General features: G+C 46.7%; 1 protein-coding gene across 2 annotated transcripts in view; it reads right to left on the reverse strand.

The window, feature by feature from the left end:
• Positions 1-793: 793 nt before the first annotated feature.
• Positions 794-27,656, reverse strand: part of ETS1 (ETS proto-oncogene 1, transcription factor) — a 67,526-nt gene continuing 40,663 nt past the window's right edge. The window contains exons 6-8 of one of the 2 annotated variants that reach the window (XM_007183365.3): positions 23,756-24,016; positions 6,130-6,248; positions 794-4,611 (exon numbers count right to left, since the gene is read on the reverse strand). In XM_007183365.3, the coding sequence (XP_007183427.1) occupies positions 4,396-4,611; positions 6,130-6,248; positions 23,756-24,016 (596 nt within the window). In that variant the 3' untranslated portion in view covers positions 794-4,395. The remainder of the gene's footprint in view (positions 4,612-6,129; positions 6,249-23,755; positions 24,017-27,656) is intronic. The other variant, XM_007183367.2, reaches the window with a different exon arrangement.

Raw genomic sequence — 27,656 nt, forward strand, 5'->3', positions numbered from 1 at the left:
TGGTGTTTAATGTGCACGCAGCAAACCTCAAGCTCCAGGCCTGAAGAAACCGATCTTCCAAAAACAGAGCTCTCTTTGTGAACAATTCAGCACAAATTCTCTTTCCAGCTGTGAGTTGGGATTTGTGTTGCAAATGCTGGTGTTAATTTAAAGACATACACCTTCCACAGTTCCAACAACAAGAGAAAAGCACCACGCAGGATGTATTCCTAAACCCTCCTCCCCAAAGCACCTATAAATACGATCGGATTGATGACACTGGCTGCTGGGGGCTCGGACGGATATCACCATTCCCAGTGTTCAGCCCCGGTGAAAGAGCTGGGGCCAAGGAGATGGATGGGATGGGTCCGCATTGGCTCAGGACAAAATGAATGTCAGAAGGAGGGAGAAGAATGCTGTTCCTGAGCATGGACCAAAGATGTTCAACCTCCTGTGTTAATATCGGAAACTCTACCTAGTTGAAATCAAAATGTTTATCTGTTGAGTCATTAAAAATGTTCTTCACGTGCCTCTTAGTCCTGCAGACACGATCAAAATGCGGTCTGATGAGGCCGGGGACATTCCAACAAAGGATGATACCACCTATTTCTAATCGGGATGTCACATTACACTTCCCCCTGTTCCTATTATAGCTCTCACTTTTGTTAGGAAATCTTGACCTGAAATGCTGTAGAGCAAGTGAGATCAGCAAGACGGAGTTGCGTTCCCTCCTGGTTGCTTGCCTCTGGTTGGTTAACCTGTCCTGCTTTCACGCACGAACCAGACAGGAAAGACTGAAGCCAGACCCGCATCGTTATGAATGAATTTCTTTGCTTTTAATCTCACACAGTTTAAAATACAATATGAAATCAGGCTGCAGTTTATAAAAAATCCTCCAGCAAAACGATGTACCAGCATCAGCTACTAAAATAAACAAACACAAAACTCCGCCCGTAACAAATTCTTTTGCATTTAAAAAAAAAAACACACACACACACGTAGACGCGTACATCGCTACATCTCTAAGCGACCTCAGTTCTGATTTTTAAAAAGCACCTGCTTTTCCTTTTTTTTTTCATCTTGCTTTTAAATGTTCAGCTTTTAAAAAATATAAATTATCTGAAAACACAAGTTGGAAAATAGTCAAACACAATATAACATCTTTTTCACCCCTATACTTCCGAGCTTAAAAAAAAAAAAGTATTCTAAAAAAAAGTTCAATAACTGAGGCAGTATTCCTGATAGAGATAATTTCCTTTTAATATATATATTTTATATATGTATACGTATACATATATTCATGGTTCCTCGAAACTTCTTTGGAATGTAGATAAGAGTTCAACGCATTTATATAGACCCCAACAGAGAAAGCAGCATGCACAGCATGACTAGAATAGAGAAGGTGTCATTTTTCACCGTGAAGATTAGGCAGGTTAATGCTCTAAAACCCAGAGTGTTCGTCTCCAAAGTGAGGAAAAGCATATCTGATCTTTGAATGCTACCTCCAATCCCCAAAGCCACAAAACCAGGGCTCTGTGTAGGGAAGTCCCTCCCCTGAATGCAGAAGGGAACAAAAGTGACCCTGAACCCTACAGCCAAAACCAACACAGGTTAAGGCATCTCCAGGAAAATAAGAGTTTCACCCAGCTCAACCAGATTTGCCCATCCTTCCTCTGAAGTTAACATGTGTTTGTTTTTTTTTTTTTTAAAGCAGAACTCCAACAATTCTGCTACATTTCCAGTGTATAAACCACCCACCACTCTTCCTGGGATGGTCTCTGGCCTTTGGACAGAAGGAGAAAAAAGCATCTGGCCAGATCGACAAAGCTGTCTGAACTCATACACTATCTACAAATAGTGAAGACGGTGCACTGAGAGAGAAAGGGCATCTGAGCAAACAAGCAGCTGAAGAGCATGAGGCAGTACTTGCTTACAATCTTATCTGCGAGGGAACTACGGCAGGACTCACACAGGGGAATTCTCAGCATCAGTTTGCAAGGAGAGGTTGTTGATGAGTTGAGGAAGTGATTTTATGCCTGGCGGCAAACAAGCAGTGACCGATGCCCGGCCTTGGTCCTACTCTCACCCACCACTGAAATGTGGAAAGACTTCACAAGAAAGCCCCGGGATTATCTCAGCTGCAGTTCTGCATGTCTGCAAACACACGCGCGCACACACACACACAAACGCATGCACACACACGCGGGCGCACACACATCTTTGCCAGTGCCCAACAAAGATCACATAATCTAAGAGAAAACAATGTAGTCCAAACAGTTCTGCCTAACACTCCCTGAGCGGCTCCTAAAATATTTCGAGAGCTTCATTAAGGCACCTGCATCCGGAAGAAGATCAAAATACACAGCTGGGCTAAATTCAGCCTTTGCTTTCCAAGCAGACGCTCCGATTTCTCAGCATGAGGAAACGCGTGAATCACAGAGCTAAGTTCCTGATAATTCGGGGTCTGCAAGAGGACCTGGGAGAAAACAATCCACTTTCTTGAAGCTACGCTAGAAGGTAGTTAGTACTTCCAGTTTCTCAGCTGGAGCCCGTCCTAAATGTTTCTTCCTCTTCCTCACTGAAGCCCGAAAAGCCATCCCTCTGTCACCTTCCTTTGAATCAGGCACCTGTATAGCCGGGGAATGGGGGGGATCCTAGTTGTATGAGGCACTTTCCTCAGTGGTCAGATGTTGGTCCACCCTCCCCAAACTCCATTTTCAAATGACCCTTTACAACACCACAGTTGATTATGTTTGTAGTTCAACTTTGGGAGAACTAAAAATAGATTTGAATCCCATGGACCACCTTATTCCTACACCCTAGCTCCTCTCCTAATAGTTCCTATGCCTTCAAGTCTTCCTCTGCAATTACTAACCTTCACTTACCCTGTGCCAGAATAACGGATCCAAAGCACGGGGCCCTCATCGCATCTGCCCTATGCACCTTGCCTGCCCACCCAGTCTCACCTGACACCCGACTCAGCTGCCTTAAACTCTTCAAAGGAAAGCCTTGCACTTCTCCCAAAGACAGCCAAGCCCCATTTTATTCATAGGCTCCCTTCATTTCCACGGCTCCTAAAACTCAGGACATCTAAATGGCTTTATCAGACGCTCTCCAACTCATGTCATGTCTGTAGTTACTCTTTCACTCACCCATCAGAAAGCTGTACATCTCTCTCTACTGAACAACAGAGTGGGGGAAAGCAATAAATGTGGGATGCTGGGAAAATAATACACAAAGGAGAAAGTACAGAGTGTTAGTTGGGAATGACATGCATTCAGGACTTATTTCTTAAGGCCTGAGGGGTAATGCCCATGCATACAGATTTTATTCCAAGTCACGTACGTTACAGGCCTAAAACCAGTAAAGAACCAGGTCAATCTTCCCCCTTCGATTCCCTTTCCATGACTTCTACAGTGCTCCTACATTTACTGTGGTCCGAAACCAGGGCTGCAAAATACATTCAGTTCGAAGACTTAATGCTTAGCTCAACGTTAAGTCCAAACTCTGAGAATCCACTAATGACAAGTAAGTAGAGGGGTGTGATCACAATTTTTAAAAATTATAGGTGAAATTCACATGCACAGTTCCCTTGTACCCAAATCAGCCCTATTTCTTCCTCCATACATCAGTCACATGAATTTGGGATCCCTGATCTCAGTGACAGCGCTTTGTCTTTCCAGCGGGGTCTATATAAACAGTTTCCTTTCACTGTGACAGAATCCTCAGCCAGCAAATAAAAACAAAATTGCATGGTACAGCAATACTGAGACCACTTTAGAGCTTAAGACGATTTTTAAGAAAAAAAAAAAAATACTGGCACAAAATTTAATAGAATAAATTTTAACACAAAAACAGTTTTGGTCCCTCCCCACTGAAGTCCATCTTTGTTTGGAAAGTAGAATAAAAGGTAAATAGTCCTTGGTTTTTAGTGCATCCCCCCAAAAAAGGCTTTACCCCACCTCCCTCTTTTTCACCCTCCCAGACCTAACAACAAAAGGAAATTAATTGCCTTTTATTAGTCTCATGACTCCTGATGCATCAATTTCTTTTGCTAATAGGTCCGTAACTCAAGACACTTTTTTTTTTTATGGATGATTTTTTAAAAAATGATTGGACACGTTTGTTTCTTCCTCCCTTAAGCCAGATCCTTCAAGCTTCTAAGAAGGCCCTTGTCTCTCTCCTGAAAAATCCGCTCAAGAATTTCCTGTCCCACCCACCCCACAAGTCCTGGTTCTCCTCCTCCAACGGCGCACAATTGATTATAGCTGCAGCTTACTTAGCTCCCACCCCTGAATGTAAAAAAATGAGTTCTGGAAAATTAAAAATAGAATAACAATTAAAAATTAAGAGTCCGACCAACGTGGTTGTTCTTTGAAATGTCTCAGCAGAGTTTCTCCGGCCCCTCGGTGTCCATCACTCATCGGCGTCGGGCTTGACGTCCAGCATGGCGTGGAGCTCCTCGGGCGTGTACCCCAGGAGGCTCTGCAGGTCACACACAAAACGGTACACATAGCGTTTACCCGCCGTCTTGTGAATGATGTTTTTGTCATAATAGTAGCGAAGGCCACGGCTCAGTTTCTCATAATTCATCTTAGGTTTGTTTTTCCTTTTTCCCCATCTCCTGGCCACCTGCAATTTAATTTTAAAAAAAGGAAGAGGGGTAAACATCTACAGGATAATCCAAATATACATGTTTATTTGCCTGCACCCGTTCATGGTGACCCATGATGTTCAAGAGAGGGTCAGAGATTCAGGTACATAGAAGTTACTTCTCTGACCAATCTTTTCTGAATTCCAAATCTCAAGGGCTGGGCAACCATGATAGTGAAGTTGATTCTTTGAGTTGATGAAAACACAGTGACCCTGAACTTCTAGGGAATGGAGTTAAAGCATCTGATATTAAAAAATAGAAAAAGAAAAGCAACACTGTAGTGTCTCCTCTTACCCTGTATTATGAATAGAATGTCCTTGCTTTGAAAGCATGAAATCTAATGCAAGGGATGGACGGCTGAGCTGCAATCACACCTGCCTTTCATCAACAGGAAGCATTTTTTTCGTACCGGGCACGGGGCTCCTCACGTCTGCCGGAACAGAGAGGGTGTCTCTCTTGTTCATTGTTCTTTATCCTCAGAATTGGGCGTAGCACAGAGCAACCACTCGCCAAGTGTTTTTGTTTTGTTTTTGTTTTTTTTTGGGGGGGGGGGTATTTATTTATTTATTTATTTATTTATGGCTGTGTTGGGTCTTCGTTTCTGTGCGAGGGCTTTCTCTAGTTGCGGCGAGCGGGGGCCACTCTTCATCGCGGTGCGCGGGCCTCTCACTATCGCGGCCTCTGTTGTTGCGGAGCACAGGCTCCAGACGCGCAGGCTCAGTAATTGTGGCTCACGGGCCTAGTTGCTCCGCGGCATGTGGGATCTTCCCAGACCAGGGCTCGAACCCGTGTGCACTGCATTGGCAGGCAGACTCTCAACCACTGCGCCACCAGGGAAGCCCCTTGTTTTTGTTTTTGTATTGAAGTATAATTGAGTACAATGTTGTGTTAGTTTCAGGTGTACAGCAAAATGATTCACTTTTATATATATATATATATAACATATATATATATATAGTCTTTTTCAGATTCTTTTCCCTTAAAGGTTATTACAAAATATTGAGTAGAGTTGCCTGTGCTATACAGTAGGTCTTTGTTGGTTACCGATTTTATAAATAGTAGCGTGTATATGTTAATCCCAAACTCAATTTATTCCTCCTCCCCTCACTAAAGCATTTGTTAATGAAAACACAGTGTGCAAATTGTACCAATCTTCCAAGGCCTCTCAAATTGTCAGACCCCTTCCATATTCACAGAGTCACAAGACCAGGGAGGGTGCAAAGTCAGAGAAAGCAACTCGTGTCTACAAAGGACCTACTAGGTGCCAGGCACTTTATGGGCATCATATCAATTAATCCTGGAAAACGAATGGCCAACGTAGATATTTTCACTATTTTCCAAATGATGAAACTAAGGCTCAGACGAGGTCACCCAAGTAGCAGGTGGCAGAGCTGGGATTTGAACCCTAGAAAATGTCATCAACCCCGCAGAACCCATCTCCAGAGCTCTCTCTCATCCTCCCTCAACACGAGACTCTGAAGTCACTCCCTTCTTACCTCATCTGGGTCAGAAAGCTTGAATTCCCAGCCATCTCCTGTCCAGCTGATAAAAGACTGACAGGATTTATCGGTGAGTAATTCCAGAAGAAACTGCCACAGCTGGATCGGTCCACTGCCTGGAGACACAAGCCATCGTGAATCATTACACCAGACGCTCCACACTCTCAGCAACTAATCCCATCACAGGGCACTCCTGACCCCTCCTCTCTCAGCCCATCAGCCAGGGGGAAAGGAAGGCAACACAGAGCACAAGCGGTACAGGAGGTGCTAGGAGCTTGAACGGACTGAACAGGTGAAGAATTCCTACCAAAACAGCCTTTAAGACAGAACAGCAATTGCCTTATTTGGATCGACTTAAGAGTCAGTCCATTTTCATTGCTAAGCAAACTCCAGAAAGAAAACACTCTATCGCTCCTCTGAGATATGCTAAGGCAGCATAATCTTTTTTGCCTTCAAAAATGAAGTCATTATTTTTGCCTTACAAAGTACTCAAGGTAGGAACCAAGGAATGCCTTTGCCAGTTCCAATCAGAAGTCAAAGCCCATAAGCACCCTCTAGATTAGGGAACCTCTGACCCCTGATTTTCGAGGGAGAAGGATCACTACCCTAGGGTGATCTAACAAGGGAACAGAAGTTAGATGTTCTTTTGGTCATAATATTCCTCTCTCCCACCATCCCGTCCCCCAGGCCACCTACCGGCAAGCACCCAAACCAAGAAAGGGAAGATAAGAACTTTGGGAGGAACTAACTTGAAATCTTCAGAGGTCAGGCGAGGACTGTCTCAGAAATTCTCCATGGGTTCGGTATACTCTAATTTATACACACACACACACACACACACACACACACACACACACACGTCTCTTGTCTTAGTCATCAACGCTGCCAAGATCTTAGTTCTAGAAGGCCTGACATACTCTGATTATCAATTTACCTTATGCGAAAAGCTTTATGCTACATAGGTTTCCGTCTAGGACAGCTTTCTACTCAGAAATGACAGTGCCGCCTGTGATTCCTACCTAGTTTACGCGTGTAGCTAGAGAGACAGATATGGCTTCAATAGTCCATGACGCTTGTTACAAGTCTACACTGTGCTTTGTAACACCATCTCAGAAGCAATCTGGACACAGTGTGGCTAGGAAAGACCCAGTCCATGTAGATGAAGAAAGCCTGGCACGCTCTAAAACTCACGCAGGAAAACTTGACTATTTTTAGACTCTAATCCTCAGCCTGAGTTTCAAATTTGTCTGATCCAAAGTAAATTGAGATTCAATAGGAAACAAGCTTTACGTTGCCTCTCAGTCTAAAAAAGAAATGTCCTTTATGACCTCTAAGGGCAAACTTTCGTTATGTCTTTCACGTCTATAAGGCATGTTCACATGCACCATTTTGCTTGCTCCTAAAAGCCACTCTCTACCCTCCTTATAGGCAAGGCACACTGGGCTGACTGCTTCCATTCTACTGGCGCAGAAAAAGGTGCTCAGAAAAGTGATGTGACGTTGCTCCAGGCACAATTAGAAAATGGTGGGCCTACTGCCCAGGCCTTGACTCCCAGGCACCAGGGTAACCTTGATGGACGCCTATGAGCAAACAGCAGCTGGTTTGGGAGCTTCCTTTGAGCTTTGGGACAGCCAAAGGAAGCAGTTGCTATAGCGACAGCTTCCTAGTGGTCCCTCCTCAGCACAGCCCAAGCTCAGCAGGGAAAATGAAATATCTCTACCTCACCCTCACTCTGAGTACTTTAAACCCATCTGGCAAGAAATGCCTTACACAGATTCTAGAATTAAATGATTCAGCAAATGCCTACAAAATATATTAACGTTTGAGGAAACAGTCCCAGGAGCTACACTGGTAAAGCCTTACCCTTCTGTGTTTCTACCCCTCGCTGAAAAACAATTTCATGGACAGCTTGGACACATTTGCAGGTTTCTTAGCAGTTGAATAGTCACCAGCTACCACCCTCTGCCTGGAGTAATGTCCTAAAGTGACTTCCTATGAGGAATCACTAAGAAGTCATCCGGACGGACAGGAGTAAGAAAAGAGATTTCTATTAAGAAATGCTATGGAATTTTTGGTGGCAAAATAATGAGAAAAAAGCAGTTATAATAGCCCTTGTGACATAACAGGTTCCCTGTAGAAGTGGAGAATGAGTATAGATACCCACGGGATCCCTGAAATGAGACACGTATGGAAAAATCAACTACTACAGTCCAAAACTATGTAAATAAGCCAGGGAGTTCACGGTCCTCTCCTGGGTCAATACCACATACCACAGACATGAGAGAGAGCGGGGTGCTGCTTTCAGACACCTGGCAAGGGAAAATATGAACAGCAGCTATGATTTTTCGTGTACCTACTATGTACCGTAGTAACATGTGATGCTTTATAGCATCTTATGTATCCCTCACAATAAGTCCATGGGTGGAGGCTGCTGTTATCGTATTCGTTGCTCCCACTTTACAGCAGGGAAAACTGACCCGCTGTGCGGCTATATAACCTGCCCAAGGCCGCGCAGGTCACAAGTGGTGTGGCTGGAACCCAGGCAGCCTGACCCCCAAATTCTTCATCTCGACACTCCACTGCCCCTAGGCGAGAGCAACCCGGAAGCTGGCATCTAAGCTGCCCATTGGCTGCAGTGGTCCCAGGGATCAAAGGACCCAGTTTTTTAAAAACATCTCTTCCCCGCCTCTCACAGCAAGCAGTCCAGGACACTGGGTGGCCAGTGGTTCTCCTGACAGTCGTCACTAGTGACCATGGTGTCCACCGCCACAGGTGACACTTCCAGCCCAGGCAGGTCCCCTCGTGGTCGCCGTTAGTCTATGTAACTTCATTATTTCTCCCCCCACTAGTTACCTTAAAACCTCTCTCACACTACTTGTCTTAAAATCCCTTTGGGGAGACAAGGGGGCTAATTATACCAAGCTGAGGAAAGGGCAAGAAATATGGGGATTCTCGTCCCCAGGCAAGTCCTGGCCATTGGCTGGGAACAGCAAGCACAGCCCGAGTCCGGGGAGGGAGGTCCAAGAGCCACCTCCGTCCCTCACCTCGAGACGTGCGGCCATCAAGTGGGGAAGGGGCTTTGATTAGCGTCGCCGGGACCAGGTCATGAGGAAGGAACATCAGACAGAACTATTCCTGCTGCCACTTCCCGAACTGAGATGTCCGAGCCGCAGGCCCTGCAGCTCCAGACTGTCCTCTGTGTGCATCTGACCCCTGGTGTCTATGGATGTGGCCGAGGGCGGGGTGAGCCCCTGCATGTGGGTTTTTTCGCTTTTCCCTCATTGTGAGTCTTCCTTTGCTCATAAGGAACATAAAACTGACATCTGGGAACTGGGAGCCCAGGTCCTAGGTGTGGTGTCCTCTCTTTTTTTTTCCTATTTACAGAAGGGAAGAGGGGGGATAAATACGAAAACCAGATGCCTAAAGAAAGCACAGGCCCGGGATGGCGAGTCTCTGCGGGGCGGCACAATAGCAAAGTCAAAACAGCGGTGACGTCAGCTCAAGGCTCCTTCCTCAGTTCTTGAGGAAAAATCCAGCCAGCCCACCCAAGCCAACCGCGCACACAGGGCTCCCACCCAGGGCTTTCTGGAAGTTGCTGCTAACCCTTCAGAAAGCCCTCACGGTGACCCCGAATGAAAGGGATCCGTGATGCCGCCCAGAGATTCCTCTCTTGTACACTTCTGCTGACACCCCGACCCTCCTTTTGGCTATGGAGGTAACAGAAATGGGAAGGACGTGGGGTTCTTTTGCTGGCCAGAAACGCTGGGTCAGGGCGGGAATGCGGGCATCAGGATGGCTCGTCCGCCGGCTGGACCAGTGGACAGTCCAACGCGGGAGCCTGTTTCCACAACAACGGGGTTGTGGGAGGGCCTGGGAGGGGAAATCAGGGCCACCTGGCAGGCCAGCACTTGGAGGTGGCTCTGGGATCCCTGGTGACACTGACCTCCTGGCCAGCACCCGAGTCCAGGCCCAAGGGAAGTTCTGAAGCCCCAGACTTGTGCAAACAATGGCTGAGGCTGGCCCTCCCGGTCCGAGCTCTCCCAGGGGCTGTTTCTGCATCACCTGGAGTTGGTCTGCTCAAATCCTCGGGGCCGGGCTCCGTCCCGTGCCCTCCCTCCACACGCCCTCACGTGGTAAAGCCTTTTCCTCTCTTTTCCTGGCACCTCCTCTCCGCTCTGGGCCCAGGCCCACACACCCACCCAACCGGACTGTGGTCCCAGTGACCTCTGTCCCAGGGAGCAGAGAATGGTACTAAGAATAGTGCCAGTCATGGGAGGGGGAGCTCATACACCAAATGTGACTCACAATGGTGTCCCTGTCCGGGGCCCCGAGGCACTCAACGGCGGCCTTCACCAGGCTGCCCTGAGGTGTCACACTTCAGGAATCCAGTGGCATCACTGGGAAACTATGCTGCAGAGCTCTGAACCGCAACAACAGAGGGGTCCCTGTTAGAAGGAAGTCTCTCCCCCAGGCGGTGCGGGAGGGAGGGCCCCTGCCGCGCTCACACCGCCCCCCCTGCCCCGCCGTCGGCCCCCTCCCTGGCCGCAGTGGGGAATTTCCTCTGACTGCTTTGTTCTTCTCGGCTTCTGGGGGAAAGAGGAAAATTCTTAGTACAACACGGACAGTCTTGATCTGAAGACTATGACACAATCTCAGAAGAGATAATATCAGGTGGGTACCCGGAGGGACCCCAGGCCAGCAGAGCAAGTCACACGAGGATGCCTCCCTCCAGAGGGGACCCTCAAAGCAATTCAAATCCAAGGCTACCGTCCCTTTTTTTGTTAAGGCAAAGCTTGTCAAGTAAAGTCTTACTCATTTGGTTGTTTATGTCCCTTCTCTTTGTCTAGGGACTGGGAGATCCCCATCTATCTCAATGAGACAGGGCTGGTTATTTAAAAGCCCCTGCTTTTTCACTCCCTTGCTCCGAGGCTAAGAAGTGAGCAACTCAGGTAAAAGGAAAGCAACAGGCTAGGATGGGATGTTAGACGCTCCAGGTGCTCAGGACCGTAATTCTCTCCATGTGGCCACGGATAGGTATCTTCTCCGTTTCTAGGCTTGGGGGTTGCCTGCCATGGCAATGAGCTCGCTGCTCGTGAACCGGGGTCAGGGTGGGACTTCAGTGTTTCCTTTCCAGTTCAGCTGCAAGTTCTCACCCTGTCACCTGTGCCCAGCGCGAGGCTAACACACAAACGTGGAGGCCGGGGCAGCGGCTCTCTCGGGCAGCCTCCCATCATGCTTTGCTTGCACCAAGATCGGCTGTGACAGCTTCGTTCTCCCTGCATCTCTCTCACCACTAGAACACATGCTCCAAGGGCGGGGACTGTGTGTTGTCACTGCTGTAACCCAAAGCCTGGGACGGTGCCTCACCAACAAACACCAGCTATCAAAAAGCTATTTGTTGTTAAGTGACTCCAGCTGTTGGCTCCCTGCAAGCCTGGGCTGTGTCTGATTGACCCTTCTGTGTTCAATGCCAGGCCTGGGACCTCGTCTCGGACAGGTGCTCGGTAAACATTTACTGAACTGCATGATTCAAAACAACCCTCCTCTGCAGAAAGGTGTCAGGGTTTAAAACAGTGACCCAAACTGCTTCTCTCTATTAAACTATATTTGGGGCCAAACAATATGGGTGACTCCCAGGCTACGTTTCATCAACATGGGCCCCAAAATAAAAACGACCACACCTCCTGTCCTTTGGGGAATTCATTTGCTACTTTGAGAATCTAATCTCTGTAGCTCGACTCTCAAAGTCAAATACCTCAGTGTGGGCAGGACACCACATTTATTTTAACCTATGAAACTCTCATGGTTGGTCACCCTTGCAACAGGGTTCACTCTGCCCCAATAGCACACATCTGACAGGTGGTCCTAAAACAGAGGAACGGGACCGACTGGCCCCTCCCTTTCACCCAGGTGTCTCTACCCACAGCCAAACGATGATGGCAAAAACAGAACACTCAAATCCAGAAATGACCCATCTGTTCACAAGTGTATCTGTCTTTCAAACTACTGCAGGAGTGCCCACCTCTGGGGGTGGTGGGTCACCCCAGAGTCTAAGCATCACCCCCTTCTTGTCAACCCCCTTCTAAATTATCATTCACAAAAGATCTCCAAGTCCCTGTTTCCATTCAGTCCTTATGAAATGACGTTTAATGACAAACTGAACAGAAAGCATCCTGTCAGGCTCTTGCCCTCTGGGCCAAACTCAACATGAAGCTGCACCGTCTTCTGCCTGAGGATGAATGAGCCAAGAGATGCACTGCTGGATGGTCTGGCACCCAGAGCACTGGGATTTTCAAAAGAAGGAAGAGTAGAGACTGCTTGATACTTTGGCTTGGCTTTGTGCCTGTAGGTGCCTTTTCCCATTTCTTCTGAGTTATGTCCCTCCTTTGCCCTCAACTCAACCCAATTTCACCTCATCCCCAACACAATCTGTATATGTACGATACATTCTGTAACTGGCCAAGGTGCCTTGGTTCAACGAATCACTGTAGATCAATATGTTCTATACACATGTTCCTCTATCAATGGCTAGTAACACAAGGGCAGCAATCAGGGATATGAGTTCCAATAATTCAACTCATAACCACAAACAACATTCTAACAGGCACTTGAAAAACACACCTCGTGAACGTCATGAGGGACAACATGTTCATGCCCTTGTGTTTATGCATTAATGGTATAGCCAGGATCTTACAATGGAAACAAGTTAGAAAACAATTAAAACCAGCTTTTAATGTCAAGTCCATGTCTCTGACACGTTAGACCAAAAGAAAGGAGGAAGCATTTCAAAAAATTTAAACAAACAAACAAAGATGTCAGGCATTGGACATACTGACAGAGAGATAGCAGCAGATAGTATCCTATACAATGAAAATATATACATGATGGTGGGAAATGCCCAAAACAGGGAGCCAAGTGTCTAGAGCTTTGATCCCAATTCTTCCCTGATTCACTGAGCGATCTCATGAAGCTGGTTAACCTCTCTGGGCTTTAGTTTATCTATCCCTAAAATGAAAATAGTTATCCCTGCTCCTCTCTACTTTATAGAGATGTAGATTAAGTCCCTACGATTAAAAATAAACATAAATATAAATATATGCATATATATAAAGAGCTGACCGCAGCGCAGAGAAGTTTGGGAACAATATAAAACACGACAATGGAGGGAATCCCCTGGCGGTCCAGTGGTTAAGAATCTGTGCTTCCACTGCAGGGGGCACGGGTTCGATCCCTGGTTAGGGAACTAGGATCCCACACGCTGTGCGGCGCAGCCAAAAAAATAAAATAAAGTAATAAAACACAACAATGGAAGAATTAAACAACAGAAAAAAATATTTTTAAAAACAGACTTTTCAAAAGGAAAACAAGAGGAAAAAAAAGATGGACTTGAAAAAAAATAGCAAAAGCACTAGATCAAATTCGATTCTTCTTCCAAGAATTCAACTGGCCTTTTATATGGCAACTTTGAAAAAGGAGAAAGTTAGAAGCTAAGACAAAATGGTTAAAGTAAGTGTAAGTGTAAAATGTTTTAAACACTGTAGATGAGAATAACCAGTTCAGGTTTTTGAAAGTGAGGGATAACTCTGAAGTTCTTGCTCTAATTCAAAGTAGGCAGGCACAAAAAGACAGAACAGATGCAAACTGCTTTGCAAGTGAAAGTATCACCGACATTTATGGTTTGGGGAAATCTTGGCCACAGACAGACTTAGATCCTCTTTCCCGCAGTGCACGTTTTCCCCTCCTAATCATTTATACTCATCACCAAAGCACACTCCACCTCATAATTATGTAGGGCTGAGCTAGAATGAGTCCAGCATTCCCCACAAATGTCTGTGGCTTGGCCCTAGACACAGATCCCATCAGTATTAACGGAAGGAAGAGCAGAAAGTCTTGTCCAGCTATCAGTGTCCAGGACAGTCTGGGCAGCGAGTCTGGTTGGCTGGCAATGGGTCGGCCGGGCCGCCCCACCTGGGAAAGACGAAAGTGAGGCTCACTTGAGTCTGCCTGGGGCCTGAGAACAAGACACTTAAGTGTCTGGAGGAAAGGCCCTTGTTTTTGCCTGGGCTCCTCACACCTGCATGTGTGCAAATACACATGTGTGGGAGTGGCCGCAGGGAAAGGAGCCGGTTCCTCTCTTAAAGGGGCAGCCTGTACTCAAATGCAGGCACCTTTCCTCCAAACCCAAGAACTCTGCCTAACCACGTTCAATCTGCCACTCAGACACACACTTGGACAGTGAGGCAGCAAAGCTCAAGCCAGGAAGTGGGTTTCTTTACAGCTTTTCCTCCTGATGTCTTCGAGGTAACTGATTGTTTTAAGAAGTCACCAGAAATGGGTAAGGTTTGGATTTGAGGGTACGGAGTGAAAATTTTGTTTAGAAACCAAACAAACAACAAAAAAGCTTTCCGTCACTAATGTAAATGTCAAAAGAAAATGCCTTCCTAAGTATGTAGGTGACAAGAAGAAAGCAGGATGTCTTCACTGATTAGAACTAGAAAATAGGACTTGAGAGTTCTGAAGCCTGGACCTTTTCTAGTAGGTTCTCAAATGCAATCTGAGCTTTAGTTTATCCTAGGGAGTAAAGTTTCCCCCTCATACCAAGTTTCCCCTTCGAGAAATGACTAGTTAACGTATTCAAATTCTTGGGGAGGTGACTAGATCCTAAGCCATCATTTGAGCATATAACTTTTCAAGTCTTTATCTAGCAAATAATTTCTGAACACCCCTCAAATGTAAAGCATGGTAGCCAGATTGGGTGGAATAACAGAAGACGGTATTAAAAGCAGCATAGAGGCAGCAGCAGAAACACTTCTGTCCCACCACAATGGGATGAGCTGAAAAGGCGCTACCCACGCCTTTAAAGAACGAAGGAGCGAGAACCCAGCCTTGAGGGGCCTTCACGAGAAACTGCACCCATCTCAGCTCTGAAGGTCAAACACCTCCACGGAGCCAGCCCTAAGAGCACCTCTCCCGCCGAACAAGTCCCAGCCTCCTCACCGAGTTCAGACTTTCACATTCACCCACCTTAGGACAACTTTCACTCTCATTATCTCTCAGGGAGAGGTGAGTCACACAGCAAACAATGCAGTTCGGTAAGTTAAAGTCAACAATAGGCACTGAATCCAGAAGCCTGTCATGGGCCACCAAGAGCGTCGGGACCGTGGTCTAGAGTCCTGCTGTACGACCAGCCAGACACCTCGCTGATCAGTCAGGGATGCTGGGGCCATGACCACATGCTGCTGGGCCCTCTGGCCACAGGGGGCATATGTGACCCCATCTACCCTGTCCCCACCAAGGTCAGGCTTCCTGGGGCTGCTCCAGCCAGGGGTGGCACAGAGGGCACATGAGGCCATTCCTGGAAGACAGAGAGCTCCCCCACTGGGCAACTCTGACCGAGGATTCCCATCAGCCTGGCCACACCTCTCTTGGAATTGAGCTGCAGTTGGAGGCTCTTCTTACAAATCTCCTTCCCACCTGCGGCACAGCCTGAAGGCTCCCCTGCCTTCTCTCCCTCTTCCCACTGTGTCCTTCAGATGTTCTCCCCCGAGTCTAATCATGCCTTGGCATCTGCAGACCCAAACTAACATGCTATTAGTGTTGGATATTTTCCTACAAATTGTCTGACATTGTGAAAACCTGTGAGAGGCCTCTCCTTTGTTGTTTGCTGTGTGACTTTGGGCTAGACTTCTTCCCCCTCTGAACCTCAATTCCCTCCTTTGTACAATGAGGATAACAGATTTTTCCTCATGTGGTCATTGGAGACAGTTAAATAAAAAAGAATGCATATGAAAGAGTCTATCTAGCACACAGTAGGAGCGCAACACACATGTGGGTTGAGCTGAATAGCGGAAGTGACCTAATCTGATATTAAATATTGGCTGTGCCCCCAAGATACTGCCCGAAATTACTGGAGTTCTGTAAGTCAAATCCATCATCCCCTGACCTCGAAGAATGTACAACTGTATAGAAGGACAGAAGGTCTGGAGAATAATACGAAACAGTGGTAACAACTAGCACCTAGAGGGTGCTTCCTGTGGACCTAGCACTCTGCTGGGTGCTTTCCATAAGCTATTCATGTAATTCCCACAATAATCCTAGGAGATAGGAACTCCTATTATGACCATTTTGCAAATGAGAAAACTGAGGCACAGAGATGTCAGCTTGCCCACAGTCACGCAGCTGGTCAGTGGCAAAGCCAGGACACACTCAGGCTGTCCATGCTCTTAACCCCACCACGATGAAGCCTCTGCAACATACCCAGTGGTCAAACAGCCTGGATGGTCTCCTCTCATGTGCTTACCCTGGATTTAAGTCTGAAGGCATAAAAGTGACAGACAGGGTGCTGATAACCATCCCATCTGTAAGCATCACATGAAAGCCACTTTAGGGAGAAGAGGGAGGGGTACACAGAGGCCCTTGAACAACAGGGGTTTGAACTTCATGGGTCCATTTATACGTGGATTTTTTCTTTATAAATACATTGGAAAATTTTTTTGTAGATTTGCAACAATTTGAAAAAAACTCAGACAAACCGCATAGCCTAGAAATATGGAAAGACTAAGAAAAAAGTTAGGTATGCCATGAATGCATAAAATATACGTAGATGTACATAGAACAGACAAGACATGCGTAAATCGACTGTTTACGTTAGCAGGTCGACAGTAGGCTAGTAGTTAAGTTTGGAGATTATACTCGGATTTCTGACTGCGTGGGAGTCGGCGCCCCTCGCCCCCGTGGTGTTCAAGGGTCAACTGTAGCACCTCTGGAACGGAGTCTCCACGCCGAGGAACCACTGGTCCATCAGCGTCCAGAGCGCCAAAGGCATCCAGGGAGCCAGGAGATGCCACGGGGCGAAATCGGGGCCACCTGACAGAGCCCTTCCCAGCAGAGGCGGCGGGAGTTCCCAGGCCGGCTGTTCAAGGCCGACAGGACCTGTGTGGACGCCTCGGCAACACACGGGCTGAATTTTGTTCAGTGGAAACATCTGACTTCAAAGACAAAAAGGTGGAGCTTCAAAGTGGAGACAAGAGTGGAATTCCAGAACCGTCACCACCCAGTTCCACCACTTGGAGTTAGATTTTGTTAAAGAAACAGTGACCCAAAAAATGGGAGACTCAGAGACTCCTTTAAAGCTGGGGGGCTGGGTCCCCAGAAAAGACGGGTCATCGTGTAAGGTTCCTGCCTCCTAATCCAGGCACCCACAGGCCTCAGGGAGTTGGAACACCAGGGTCTGAGATCTGTTTTGTAAAGGATGAAGGGGCCTCTCTGCCCCAAAGGCAGCTCGCCGGAGCTACTGTAGCTGCGTCCAGACCCTGGGGTGGCTCAGCCAGCTGCGGTCTTCAAGGGCAACTGACGGAAAGGGGGAAACTCCTTGTCCATATTTTCGAAGCCAGTTAGAAGAAAAAAGTGAATAGTGAGGCCAAATCCTCCCACCGTGTGATCTTTTCCACGGGTGGCAGATGATTAAGAAAAACGGTCCCAAAGTGAACCAGCCAGGAGGCAGAAGCAGTGGAATGCCCACGCCGGCAACACCAAGGGGCTTCTGCCCCCCACCTCCAGCCCAGAGCTGCCAGGGAGATCTCCTTCCCCGGGCTCCAAAGTATTTCCCCAGCAGCCTCAAAACTGAGCAGCATGTTAACCGGTTACTCCAGTGAGATCCCAAATGCACGCCACACACCCCCTTAGGGCCCAGCGCCAAACACAGCACAGAGAATGCGAGTCCCCCCGGCTTCCGGCAGCAAGCCTCCCTTTAGGCTCAGGGGGTCTGTCTGGCTTCCTACAGCCTGCTACCCACAGGGGCCTGTGAGCAGGAGAGGGAAGATACTCTGTCTCTGCCTTTCTCACTGCCAAGCTCTTTTCTTCCCAGCCACCCAGGTGCTGCCCAAGGATGGTCTACACCAAGACTGTGATGTTTCCTGCAAGCCTGAGGCCAGGCCCAGCCTCGCCTGGGCCGAGAACCTCAGGGCCCCTGTAACAGGCAGTACTGCACAAAACAGGCACCAGAGTTCTACACTCATGTCAGCAAGCTGGTTCTTCTTGACTTTAGTCAATTCACACCCTTATCACAACAGCAGGGACATGGAAAGACTATATTCCAGAGCCTGGCTCAGGGAATAACCACCCTCCCCCAATTATAAAACTCCAAGCTGTTCCTAATAACATACCCACCTGTAGAACAGAATTAGAATCTTCTGCACAAATTCACACTCCTCTGCTCTGGTGACACACCACCCCCCTTCCTCATCAGTGACTTAGGCTCACACCAGCAGCTTCCTTGGTGGTTGTTTGTACCTGAGGACACTGGGGTGATTTTGCAATCCAGCTTTCCGTCAGAAAACTGTGATTTCAGGAAATGCCATCCAATCTCAGGTTTCATTCTGAACTGAAGGGCTTTGAAGCACTTCCTTTTGCAGGAAAGTTGTTTATTTTCAAATACATGTTTTAGCAGTAGCTTTAGGTTCCTGAACCCTAAAACTCAGTGACCAGTCAGATGCCCCAGGTTCTGGGCATGGCCCAGGGACTCTGTTATTGTGTGACGGCGGACGGGCTCTAATTTATCTACAAAATAGCAAGAAGAAGGTTTAGCTCAGGCCAAAAGCAACAGGGGAATACCTAGGGCTTCTCTTTCTACAAGGCTGGTAACGGCTTCGTGCGATGTCTCACGCAAAAATATTTGCAAGTTGAATTCCTGATAGTCCCATATTGAGCCTTTAGGAGACTGAGGGATCAACTATTCACAAATCTGCCCAGCATGGTAAAACATAATTTCGTTATAGTTACTGACTAGCTTTGGGCTTAGCTTTTCTCAGGCTCCAGGATAAAGAAGAGACCCTCACCACCTCATCAACAATTACAACACAAAGCTGGGGCTTCTCCTAGACAATGACAACACGACAGTTACCAGCAGGCCTGCCCCATACCAACTGCAGAAGTGATAGGAAAGGATTCCTTATTTGTAGCAACAAAAGTCTGGCAATCTGGAGTGAAGTCCTATAAAGCTGATTTACAGACCAATAGCTCCACCCCCTCCTGCCCCCAACACCCCCCTCCCCCTCCCCCCAACACACACAGTGTGAATTAGTGACAAGCAAGAGACAAGACTCTTAATCTACTCTATGGGAGCAACTGAGATAACCAATGAGTGTTCTCATTCTTTAAGAGGGAGAAAGATTTCGTACTCAGGTGAGACATCTGGCACTTAAGGTTCCATTCAAGAGCTACCTTCCTGCAGAAGGCCTGGAATAAGTCCTTTTTGGTGCCTCAGTTTCATCATTGATAAAAGGGGCCTGGAGGGACAGAGAGGAAGGGAAAATACTCTTTGACAATCCAGCATATTATTCTACACCTGCTGAAATGGAAAAAAAACAAAAAATCAGAGATGTCCATGTTTGTCAAGGGTCTACAAAGCATTTTGTTTAGGTCCATCAAATACATAGAAAACACCAGGCCACTTCTCTCAGTTTGTTTTGTAATCAGATGGGGTTCATAATGTATCTTCGAACAAAAGAAAATGGAGCTCTCTGATCGCATCAGTTTGATAACCATAAGCGGTCCTAGTAAGGTAAGAAGGTGCATTCTCGGCGGAAGCCAGCACTGCATTTGATGTATTCTTAACTCAGCTAACAGGCAGGCTTTCAAGCCATGTTATCTGCCCACACATCTTGACCTAATTTAACAAGTTGCCATGGGAGCCCAGTGAAGGTTGATGCAATTTTCTTATCTTGGGAGGAAGAATGCAACTGTGCAAGAGAATGTGAAAATTCAGTTTCTAACTGATTTCCACACTTTCAGTGCAGTAACTAAGACAGCATCGGAAGAAGTAAAATGTATTCCTTTGAGAGTGAGATGAACAGAGACCTAGGCTCCTAGTGCGCTGGCAGGAAAATGGATTCACACCCCAGCACAGGGAATCTATACATACATCCTTTAGTTCAAGCCAAGTAGTAGTGATGCAAAAGGTACACGTGCTCCTACTGTGTGGCCACACATACGCCGGAGTTAGTCGAATTTTAAGGAAACAGATTAAAAAAAAAAAAAAAAAAGAGCTCAGAACTTGAGATAGAAAATAGGTGTGACATTTATGAGCAATGAAAAGTTCTGCCAACACTTATACAATGATTTCCACTTTCCAAAGTACTTTTCCAAACTGCAGCTCATCTTCGCATGTCTGCATAGACTCAGAGATCCATTTATAAAAACTCCAGTCACTACAGGCTCCCTGCGTGGTGGAGGGGGCTGAGTAAGCATGTTCCATGCCCCTTCCCCGTTCCCTAGGACGTATGTGAAGTGATAAGGGGTCACAATGAGGGGCAAGATATAGTTTGCACTGCAGACAGGAGAAGTCCACCAGGCACTGAACACAGGAAGAAAAGCCACCCCAATTTGGACCACTCCCGACATGCCTAACAAATTCCTGACCTTCATCAAACCACAGCAATAAGAAAATCCAGCTCAAGTCTAAGGACAAAGACAATGTCTTGAATTCGTCAAGATAGTGAACCTTCCAAGGCTATGAACACTTGTCTGCACTCAACATGTGCTCAGATTTGCTGAAATAATTGATTTGTTACGAGTGAGCTCTCTCCCCTGCGTCTAGCACCATGTCTAGCACTCATTTGTCTCGTTAATTGAGTTAGTTCAATTACATTTTCACAGATCTCCTACCACCAAGAGAGGGAGGGACACTTCCATTTCACTAAAAGTAGAAGAGGGTACAAGGTAAATTTGCCTAAAATCACACAGTGTGTTAGGGCTGGGAGGAGCACAGAGGACTTCTGTTTTCTGGGCTATTGTTTGCACCTCCATTTGAGATGGTTTGAAAAGTTAAATCCCCAGTTATAAAGAAGAAACAACTGAATGGTAAGATACTTAGAAAAATGTTTTTTAGTTCAAATGACTACTTGAATTTTTGAGATCTTTAACTGATAAACATCCACTCTTTTCTTCCATTCACTGAATGTTTTATCCCCTAGAAAGAAAGAGAGAGAGATAGAGACAGAGATAGAGAGACAGAGAAAGCGAGAGAGGGAGGAGGGAAGGAAGGAAGGAAGCAAGGAAGGGAGGGAAGAAGGAAGGGAGGAAGGAAGGGAGGGAGGGAGGAAGGGAGGGAAGAAGGAAGGAAGGAAGGAAGGAAGGGAGGGAGGGAGGGAGGGAGGGAGGGAGGGGGGGCACCCATTAAAAATAATCTATCCAAATAAGGGATGACATCAAACATAACTCAGAGCTCCAGGACATTCCTGTATTTGTCCTGAAAAGAGCTTTTGATGTTCTCATCTGTTTGGCTCTGGGTTAGGATTGCCAGAGAAGCCTCACAGGCGGCATTTTGGTGTTGGCCCTCTTGAGGGCAGTTCATGTCCCTAATTTGTACTTCACACTCATTCCTAGTTCTTAAAATTTCTGATTCATCCTTTTCCTTCTCTTCTTGAAACTGGGACACATGGAGAGATTCCCAACTCTCAGATAATTCTTGCCAAGGTACTGAGATCATCTTAGTCAAAACCCTTTAAATCACTCTTGTAGACTATTAGCTCTGCAAGCTTCTCCCATCTAGGAAATCCAATAACTAATATATATACCCCTTTCAGAGGAGTTTCTATTTGAGGTGGAGATGAGGCTTTCACCATTTCTAGAAACTTCTAGACTTTCTGTAGTGTAGCCATGAATCCTTAACAGAATCTTTTCCCATGAAGGCTGACCTAAATCATAAGACTCTCTTTGGCCATAACCCAAACTTTAGAACTTAAAGTCAGTTTATTTAATATCATTATCCACAAAACCGCCTTAACTAGCAAAATTTTCAGAACTGTACACCAAGCTAAGAGAGAATCATGAAAATTGTCATGGGAGAAGAATTATAATCGTGCCTGGTAATGGTGGTTATGGTGGAGATTATGCCAGAGGGAATAAGGCAAGACCTTTAATAAGGAGAAACTAAGTAGAGGATTTGGTCCTGGAAGCTAGGGCAGAAGGAGAAGAGGTGGCCTTTACACTTGGGCAAATGACAGAGCCTAGGGTTCCCTGCACCATAAAAACAGAAGCAAACACAGCCACTTAGAGATGTCTGCCACCTCCACAGCCCAGAGTCATTTCAGAGCTACCCCGGCCTCTCCTCCTCCTAATTAAGCAGCACTTCTCTCCTCCTCCATCAGTGTGTCCAAGTGGAGTCCAGTTCTTACAATACCTAAGAGTTATTATAGGAGCCAGCACTCCTGTGCATATTGAAAGAGACTTTATATACTTTCCTTATTCCAGGTGTCATTAATGGAAAAGGGCAAACTTTCATTGTCTGCTGCCCAAGATGGGAAGGAACTCCTTGGCAGAGCAACAATTTCCTACCTACTCGTGATGTTCCAGCAAGGACTTGGGGAATACTGCAGAAAGAAAAAAGTAGGGAACTTTAAGCTCCTTTCTGGCCCATGATGCTATATATAGACCTTGTCGCTACCTCAAAATCCAGACATAACTCCTGAGCACCTATCCGTGCACTGAACTGCATGAGGAGCTGGAAGAATGCAACGTAAAAGACACACCCCTGATCCTTGAAGGAGGAGGAACTTTTCTAAGCATGTGAGTTGTTCTCAAAGGTCAGCTGGCTTTCCTAGTAAAGACCTGAGATTTCCCTCACACAAGAACAGGGACCCAGCACACTCTTCAGATCAGACAGACACGTCACTAGAAACACAGATTTTGCTGTCTGTCTTCATCCACACAAAGGGTCCCCACCAGTGACCCGTCCAGGGTGGATAAACCGTAAGAGAAGAGAGGGCAAGATCACAGCTGTGTCATCCAAGCTTAAGATAAGCTCTGCTTGCGACACAATTCCTAATTTTTACAAAACACTACAATCTTACAGAAAGGGTCTGATCATTAACATACGCCTGCTCCTTGGATAGTTCTCAGATATACTCTTCAAACCCTTCCAAAGTCAGACAGCCTATGGGCCACACCTTGCTTGGACAATGAATCATTTCGCTCAGTTACCAGATTCTCAATCAAAGCCCAGACTCTCAACATACATCTTCCTTTCTCTATGATCTTTCTTCGTTCACCACTACTACAACTTTCACTCCTGGAAAAAAATCAACAATAAAGCTAAGTGACAAGAAAGGTTTCCTATATAGGGCAGGATCCGGCCAGAGCGTAGGGTGACTGAGGGCACTTTTCCCGTTGGAGAGACCAGCCTAATAATGAGGATTCTACCGCAGATGAGTGCAGGGTGTAGGCCATTCAGTGATGGCTCTGAGAGATGCCACTGCTGCTTTTGGGTTTAGAGAGACCTCGCAAGAGCAGGCGAGAAGCCCCCTGATGCTAGACCACAAGGCAGAGCTTCCAGAAACACCAAATCAACAAGAGTTCCCTTCTCCCAGTTACGGGTAAATATCCAAAATATCAGTTTTCCCTACCAACCTTGGAAAGGATCCCTTGGGATAGAATGACACTGCTTGCTTCCAAAACCCAATGGCTATTCCCAGAGTGGCTTGACAGGCTAACCCAACCTCTCGGAGTCTACTTCTCCCCACCCCCCACCCCAGAAAGAAAGAGGCTGACTTCAGGGGCCGGGAATGTGCACAGAAGCTTCCAGGGAGCCCACCCTCAGCGACCAGGAGGCAGGGCAGGTGCCTACCTGTGTAGCCAGCCAGGGCCGCAGCAGGGATGACAGGCTTGTCCTTGTTGAGGTCAGCACGGTCGCGCACATAGTCCTTGAAGGTGCCCTTGGGCTTGTGGTTGGGCAGGGCGGCTGGATAGTCCTCCGAGTCGAAGCTGTCGTAGGACGGGACGCGCTGCAGGCTGCTGAAGGATGACTGGCTGCTCCAGGACTGGGTGAGGCGGTCGCAGCTCTCGTAGCTCTCTACGCTCTCAAAGGAGTCCTGGCCCCCGAGCTTGCCTGGAGGGGGAGGAGGAGGAGGAGGCGGGAGGAGGGCAGGGAGGAGGGATGGGAAGAGACACTGTGAAACCCTCTCGGTGAGGATGCGCAGGAGGGATGGAGGGAGTGGCCGGGCGGGGGTGGGGGGGGGATGGAGGCGTGTGGGTTTGCTCTGGGGAGGAGGGGCTGCTTGGGCCCAGCCTCCGAGCCCCCTGCATGGTCTTGTCTTGCTCCAGAGCCCCTAGGACAGAGATTCAGAGTCGGGCGCAGCTTACGTCTGCCAGAGGGAGACAGCAGTGTTGGGGACCGCAAGAATTCTAGAGCCAGAAACCTACGGGCTGAGAATCCTGTCTGCTATGATGGGATTTCTGGCTGATGAATTAGACCCAATGAGTAGATGAAGAAATCTGAGCAGTGTCAGGCTCAATTCATTCCCTATCCTAACTCAAGCCAGGGAGACGATTTCAAAAGGCCCCATTTGGCAAAATATTCTGGTCATAAGAAAAAAAATTCCGTTAGACTAAGAGCAGATTGACCTTCCTTGACCTTGGAACTAAAATATTATTTTTTAGCCTTTTTTCCAAACACGCTTTTAAAATGAAATACATGCAGTAGTGCCTCTATGCCTTCTCAAACAGAGAAAGAAGTTATGAGATGCTTTTTCCAGGAGGTTAAAAAAAGAAAACACTATCACTCTTCTAAATAGAAATCCATATTCTTTATCCTCTCCAAGTGCAACTTTGTACTTGAAATTTGTACTTTATTAGGGAAATGCAGGCAATAAAAAACAAAGAAGTTGATTAAAGAGTTAAGGTCCATAGCGATGTCAGAAATCCTTTACTCTATGAGTTGCTTAAGGCATTCTTAACTGACCACAAGATCATGCAAGTTCATTAATTTCCCAAACCAGGTTATAAACAGCTGCTATGATTGCATAATAGCTGCTAGAGAAATTTCCATTGGCAAAAATGCCATTAAAAAGAAGCCTAAAAAATTGGGGGGGACAAAAATAAATGCATCTAACTACTGAAAAGGCTCACAGGAATATTTTTTTATGTTTTATTTCCAGATACTTTCCAGGCAACCTAAATTAAATCATGGGAGATTAAATGGCCACTTCAGCAAATTCAAGAAGCCAAAGGATGTGACAAATGTGTACGCAGAAATACCTGTGAGTCAGGGCTGGCTGGTCTACCATGAAATTTCAATCCCAGAATAAGGCTGGCATACACAACGTAATACTAATGTGTTTCTGGTGTATTCTCCCCTTCATAACAGAGGGAATTCGTTAAACCAATGAAATTCAAATATTTAATCTTGGTGTCCAAACCAAAATTAAATATACAGTAATTAAGAAGGAAGATGCACTGCTTCCAAAAAAAAAATTGTTTTTAACCCCAGATAAAAGATACTCAGTTAAATATGTAATTTTTGCATAATCTCCCCTTGCAGATTTCCTGAACCTCTTAACCCCTCCAATACTGCCTGGAACAGAAACATAGTTATTTATCTGCTTCATCTCATGCCTTCTTCCAATCACTCATTCAAAGAAGGGTAATCCCCAGAAGGTAAACGGAAGAGCCCCAGAAGGTAAAATGGAAGAGCTTCATGGAGTTATCGGCCCCACCTACCCAGTCCACTGTCATATTTGCAACTTTTTATTATTATTACCTACTCAGTACTCTGTAATGACCTACATGGGAAAAGAATCTGAAAAAGAGTGGATATAGGTATACGTATAACTGATTCACTTTGCTGTACACCTGAAACTAACACAACATTGTAAATCAACCCTACTCTAATACAAATATTTAAAAAATAAAAAAAGAAGGGATTGTCCCTTCCAGAAATTCACATTAAAATACTCAAGAAAACAGCCCCCAACCAAGAATGCAACAGCTTCTTTTCAACAGAACAGGAAATTTTGTGGTCTCTCATAAAAAGGTGTTTGCTCATAGCAGCTATCCATCTTACACACACCAAAAACCTAAGAAAGAAAGTTTATATTTTCATGAGGAACACTCCCACGAAGTCACCGATGTTGAGGCTGTATTTATACTCAAATGTCCCTGAGGTGATTCTCTCAGTCATTTTTATATTTGGAGGGCACAGAGACTGGAATTTTCACATGCAAGACAGCTGAGCTTCCAAGGAGTCCCAATAAGCAAGGGCACTAAACGAGGCCAGAACCACTCTCTGGCAGCCTCTCAAACATGAGCCAAATGCAAGTCTGTTGAGAGTTGCAGTTTATAGCAGTAGGCTGCTTTCATTTTAGCTCTCTTTCACAATCCTGGAGCTGGGAACCATCATTTACGGGTATTTTCTCCCAAAATGGGTTGACTCCAACTGGATTAGACACTCGGTTAGGCTACTGTGCTCACGCAGGGAAGCTCATGTCCTCCACGCCATCCATCAGCTGCCTTTCCTGAGAAATGTCTCAGCGAGGTCCTTCCAAAGCTACTCCACCACACAGACCTCGGAGCACTCAGAACAGTAGGTTGGGGAGGACGACGGCAGCCCACTGAACAGACCAGCACAAAGAAGACAGCTCTCCGAGTCCACAGAAGTGGGACACAGAAGCACTCTGTATACCCTAATGCAGTACACGAACACTACGATGATTGTTGATAATAAGCAGCTCGCAGTGATGCTTTCAGTCTAGACCGATCCTACCATGTCACAGCCAATCAGCCCCTGGAATACATCCTGTCTGCGGCGCTTCTAACTCGCAAGAAGCAACCGTGAACAGACCGGTCTCCCCCTCAAGTCTGTGTGGTGTGAAGCTTGGTGCGAGTGAGGGAGAAGGAGGCCAGAGAGAAAGCCCTCCTGTCCTTTTGTACAGGTCACCGTCTGGTCCATCGGGATTCATTTGGGGTCACGGGGCGGGTGGGGACCAAAACCAAAAACCAGGAGAAGGAGAGGGAGAAGGGGGAATCACACAAATGCAAAGCCAGACGCAACTGGAAAACGACCTGGCAGCAGATCTGCCCAAAGTGACACGACGGCTGAGTCCCCACGCACACTCGGCCTCATCACACATGCACAGGAAGCCCCGTGAGAAAGAAAGGCGCTCTGTTGCTGTGACCCGCCTGAGAAAAAAGGTACACATGTGTGTAAGTATTTAAATAGACCTGCATCCAAAAATAAAGAAGAAAGGGGAAGGCGAAGCTGGTCCCACCCATCCCCTTCTGTCTGAAACACAAAAACACCCTGGGGCTGCAAGAAGGCAGATTACAGGTTCCGATTTTGCTGGGGACTTTCCCTCTGCAGGCCTGCTGGTCATCGCGAGGCCTGCTGGGAGGAAGCAGGAGCCTGGACACTCGAAGGAGAGGACAGTGTGTCCGGCCCACGAGGCCCTGGGGCCTTAGGATAGGAAGCAGGGTCATCACGGAGCAGAAGTCACCACGAGGCAGCCAGGCCCGACTTCTGGGGCCAAAGGCCTCGCAAGCACCACTTGGAAGGGCTTTCTCCTGTCCCCTTCCTGGCTGTAATTCCCTCCCACTTATCCATCAGAATAGTCATCTTTTTCAACTTGTCAGAAATCAGCTAGTCCTTCCTGGATGAACAAGTCCCTCTTTACAATGGACTGCACTTTTGTCAGAAACAAAACAATATGGAAAACCTCACTAGGTGAGCCGCGCCTCTGAGTGTTTATGTCCTG

The sequence above is a fragment of the Balaenoptera acutorostrata genome, chromosome 9 (assembly GCF_949987535.1).
Source record: "Balaenoptera acutorostrata chromosome 9, mBalAcu1.1, whole genome shotgun sequence".
In the NCBI taxonomy this organism is placed as follows: domain Eukaryota; kingdom Metazoa; phylum Chordata; class Mammalia; order Artiodactyla; family Balaenopteridae; genus Balaenoptera; species Balaenoptera acutorostrata.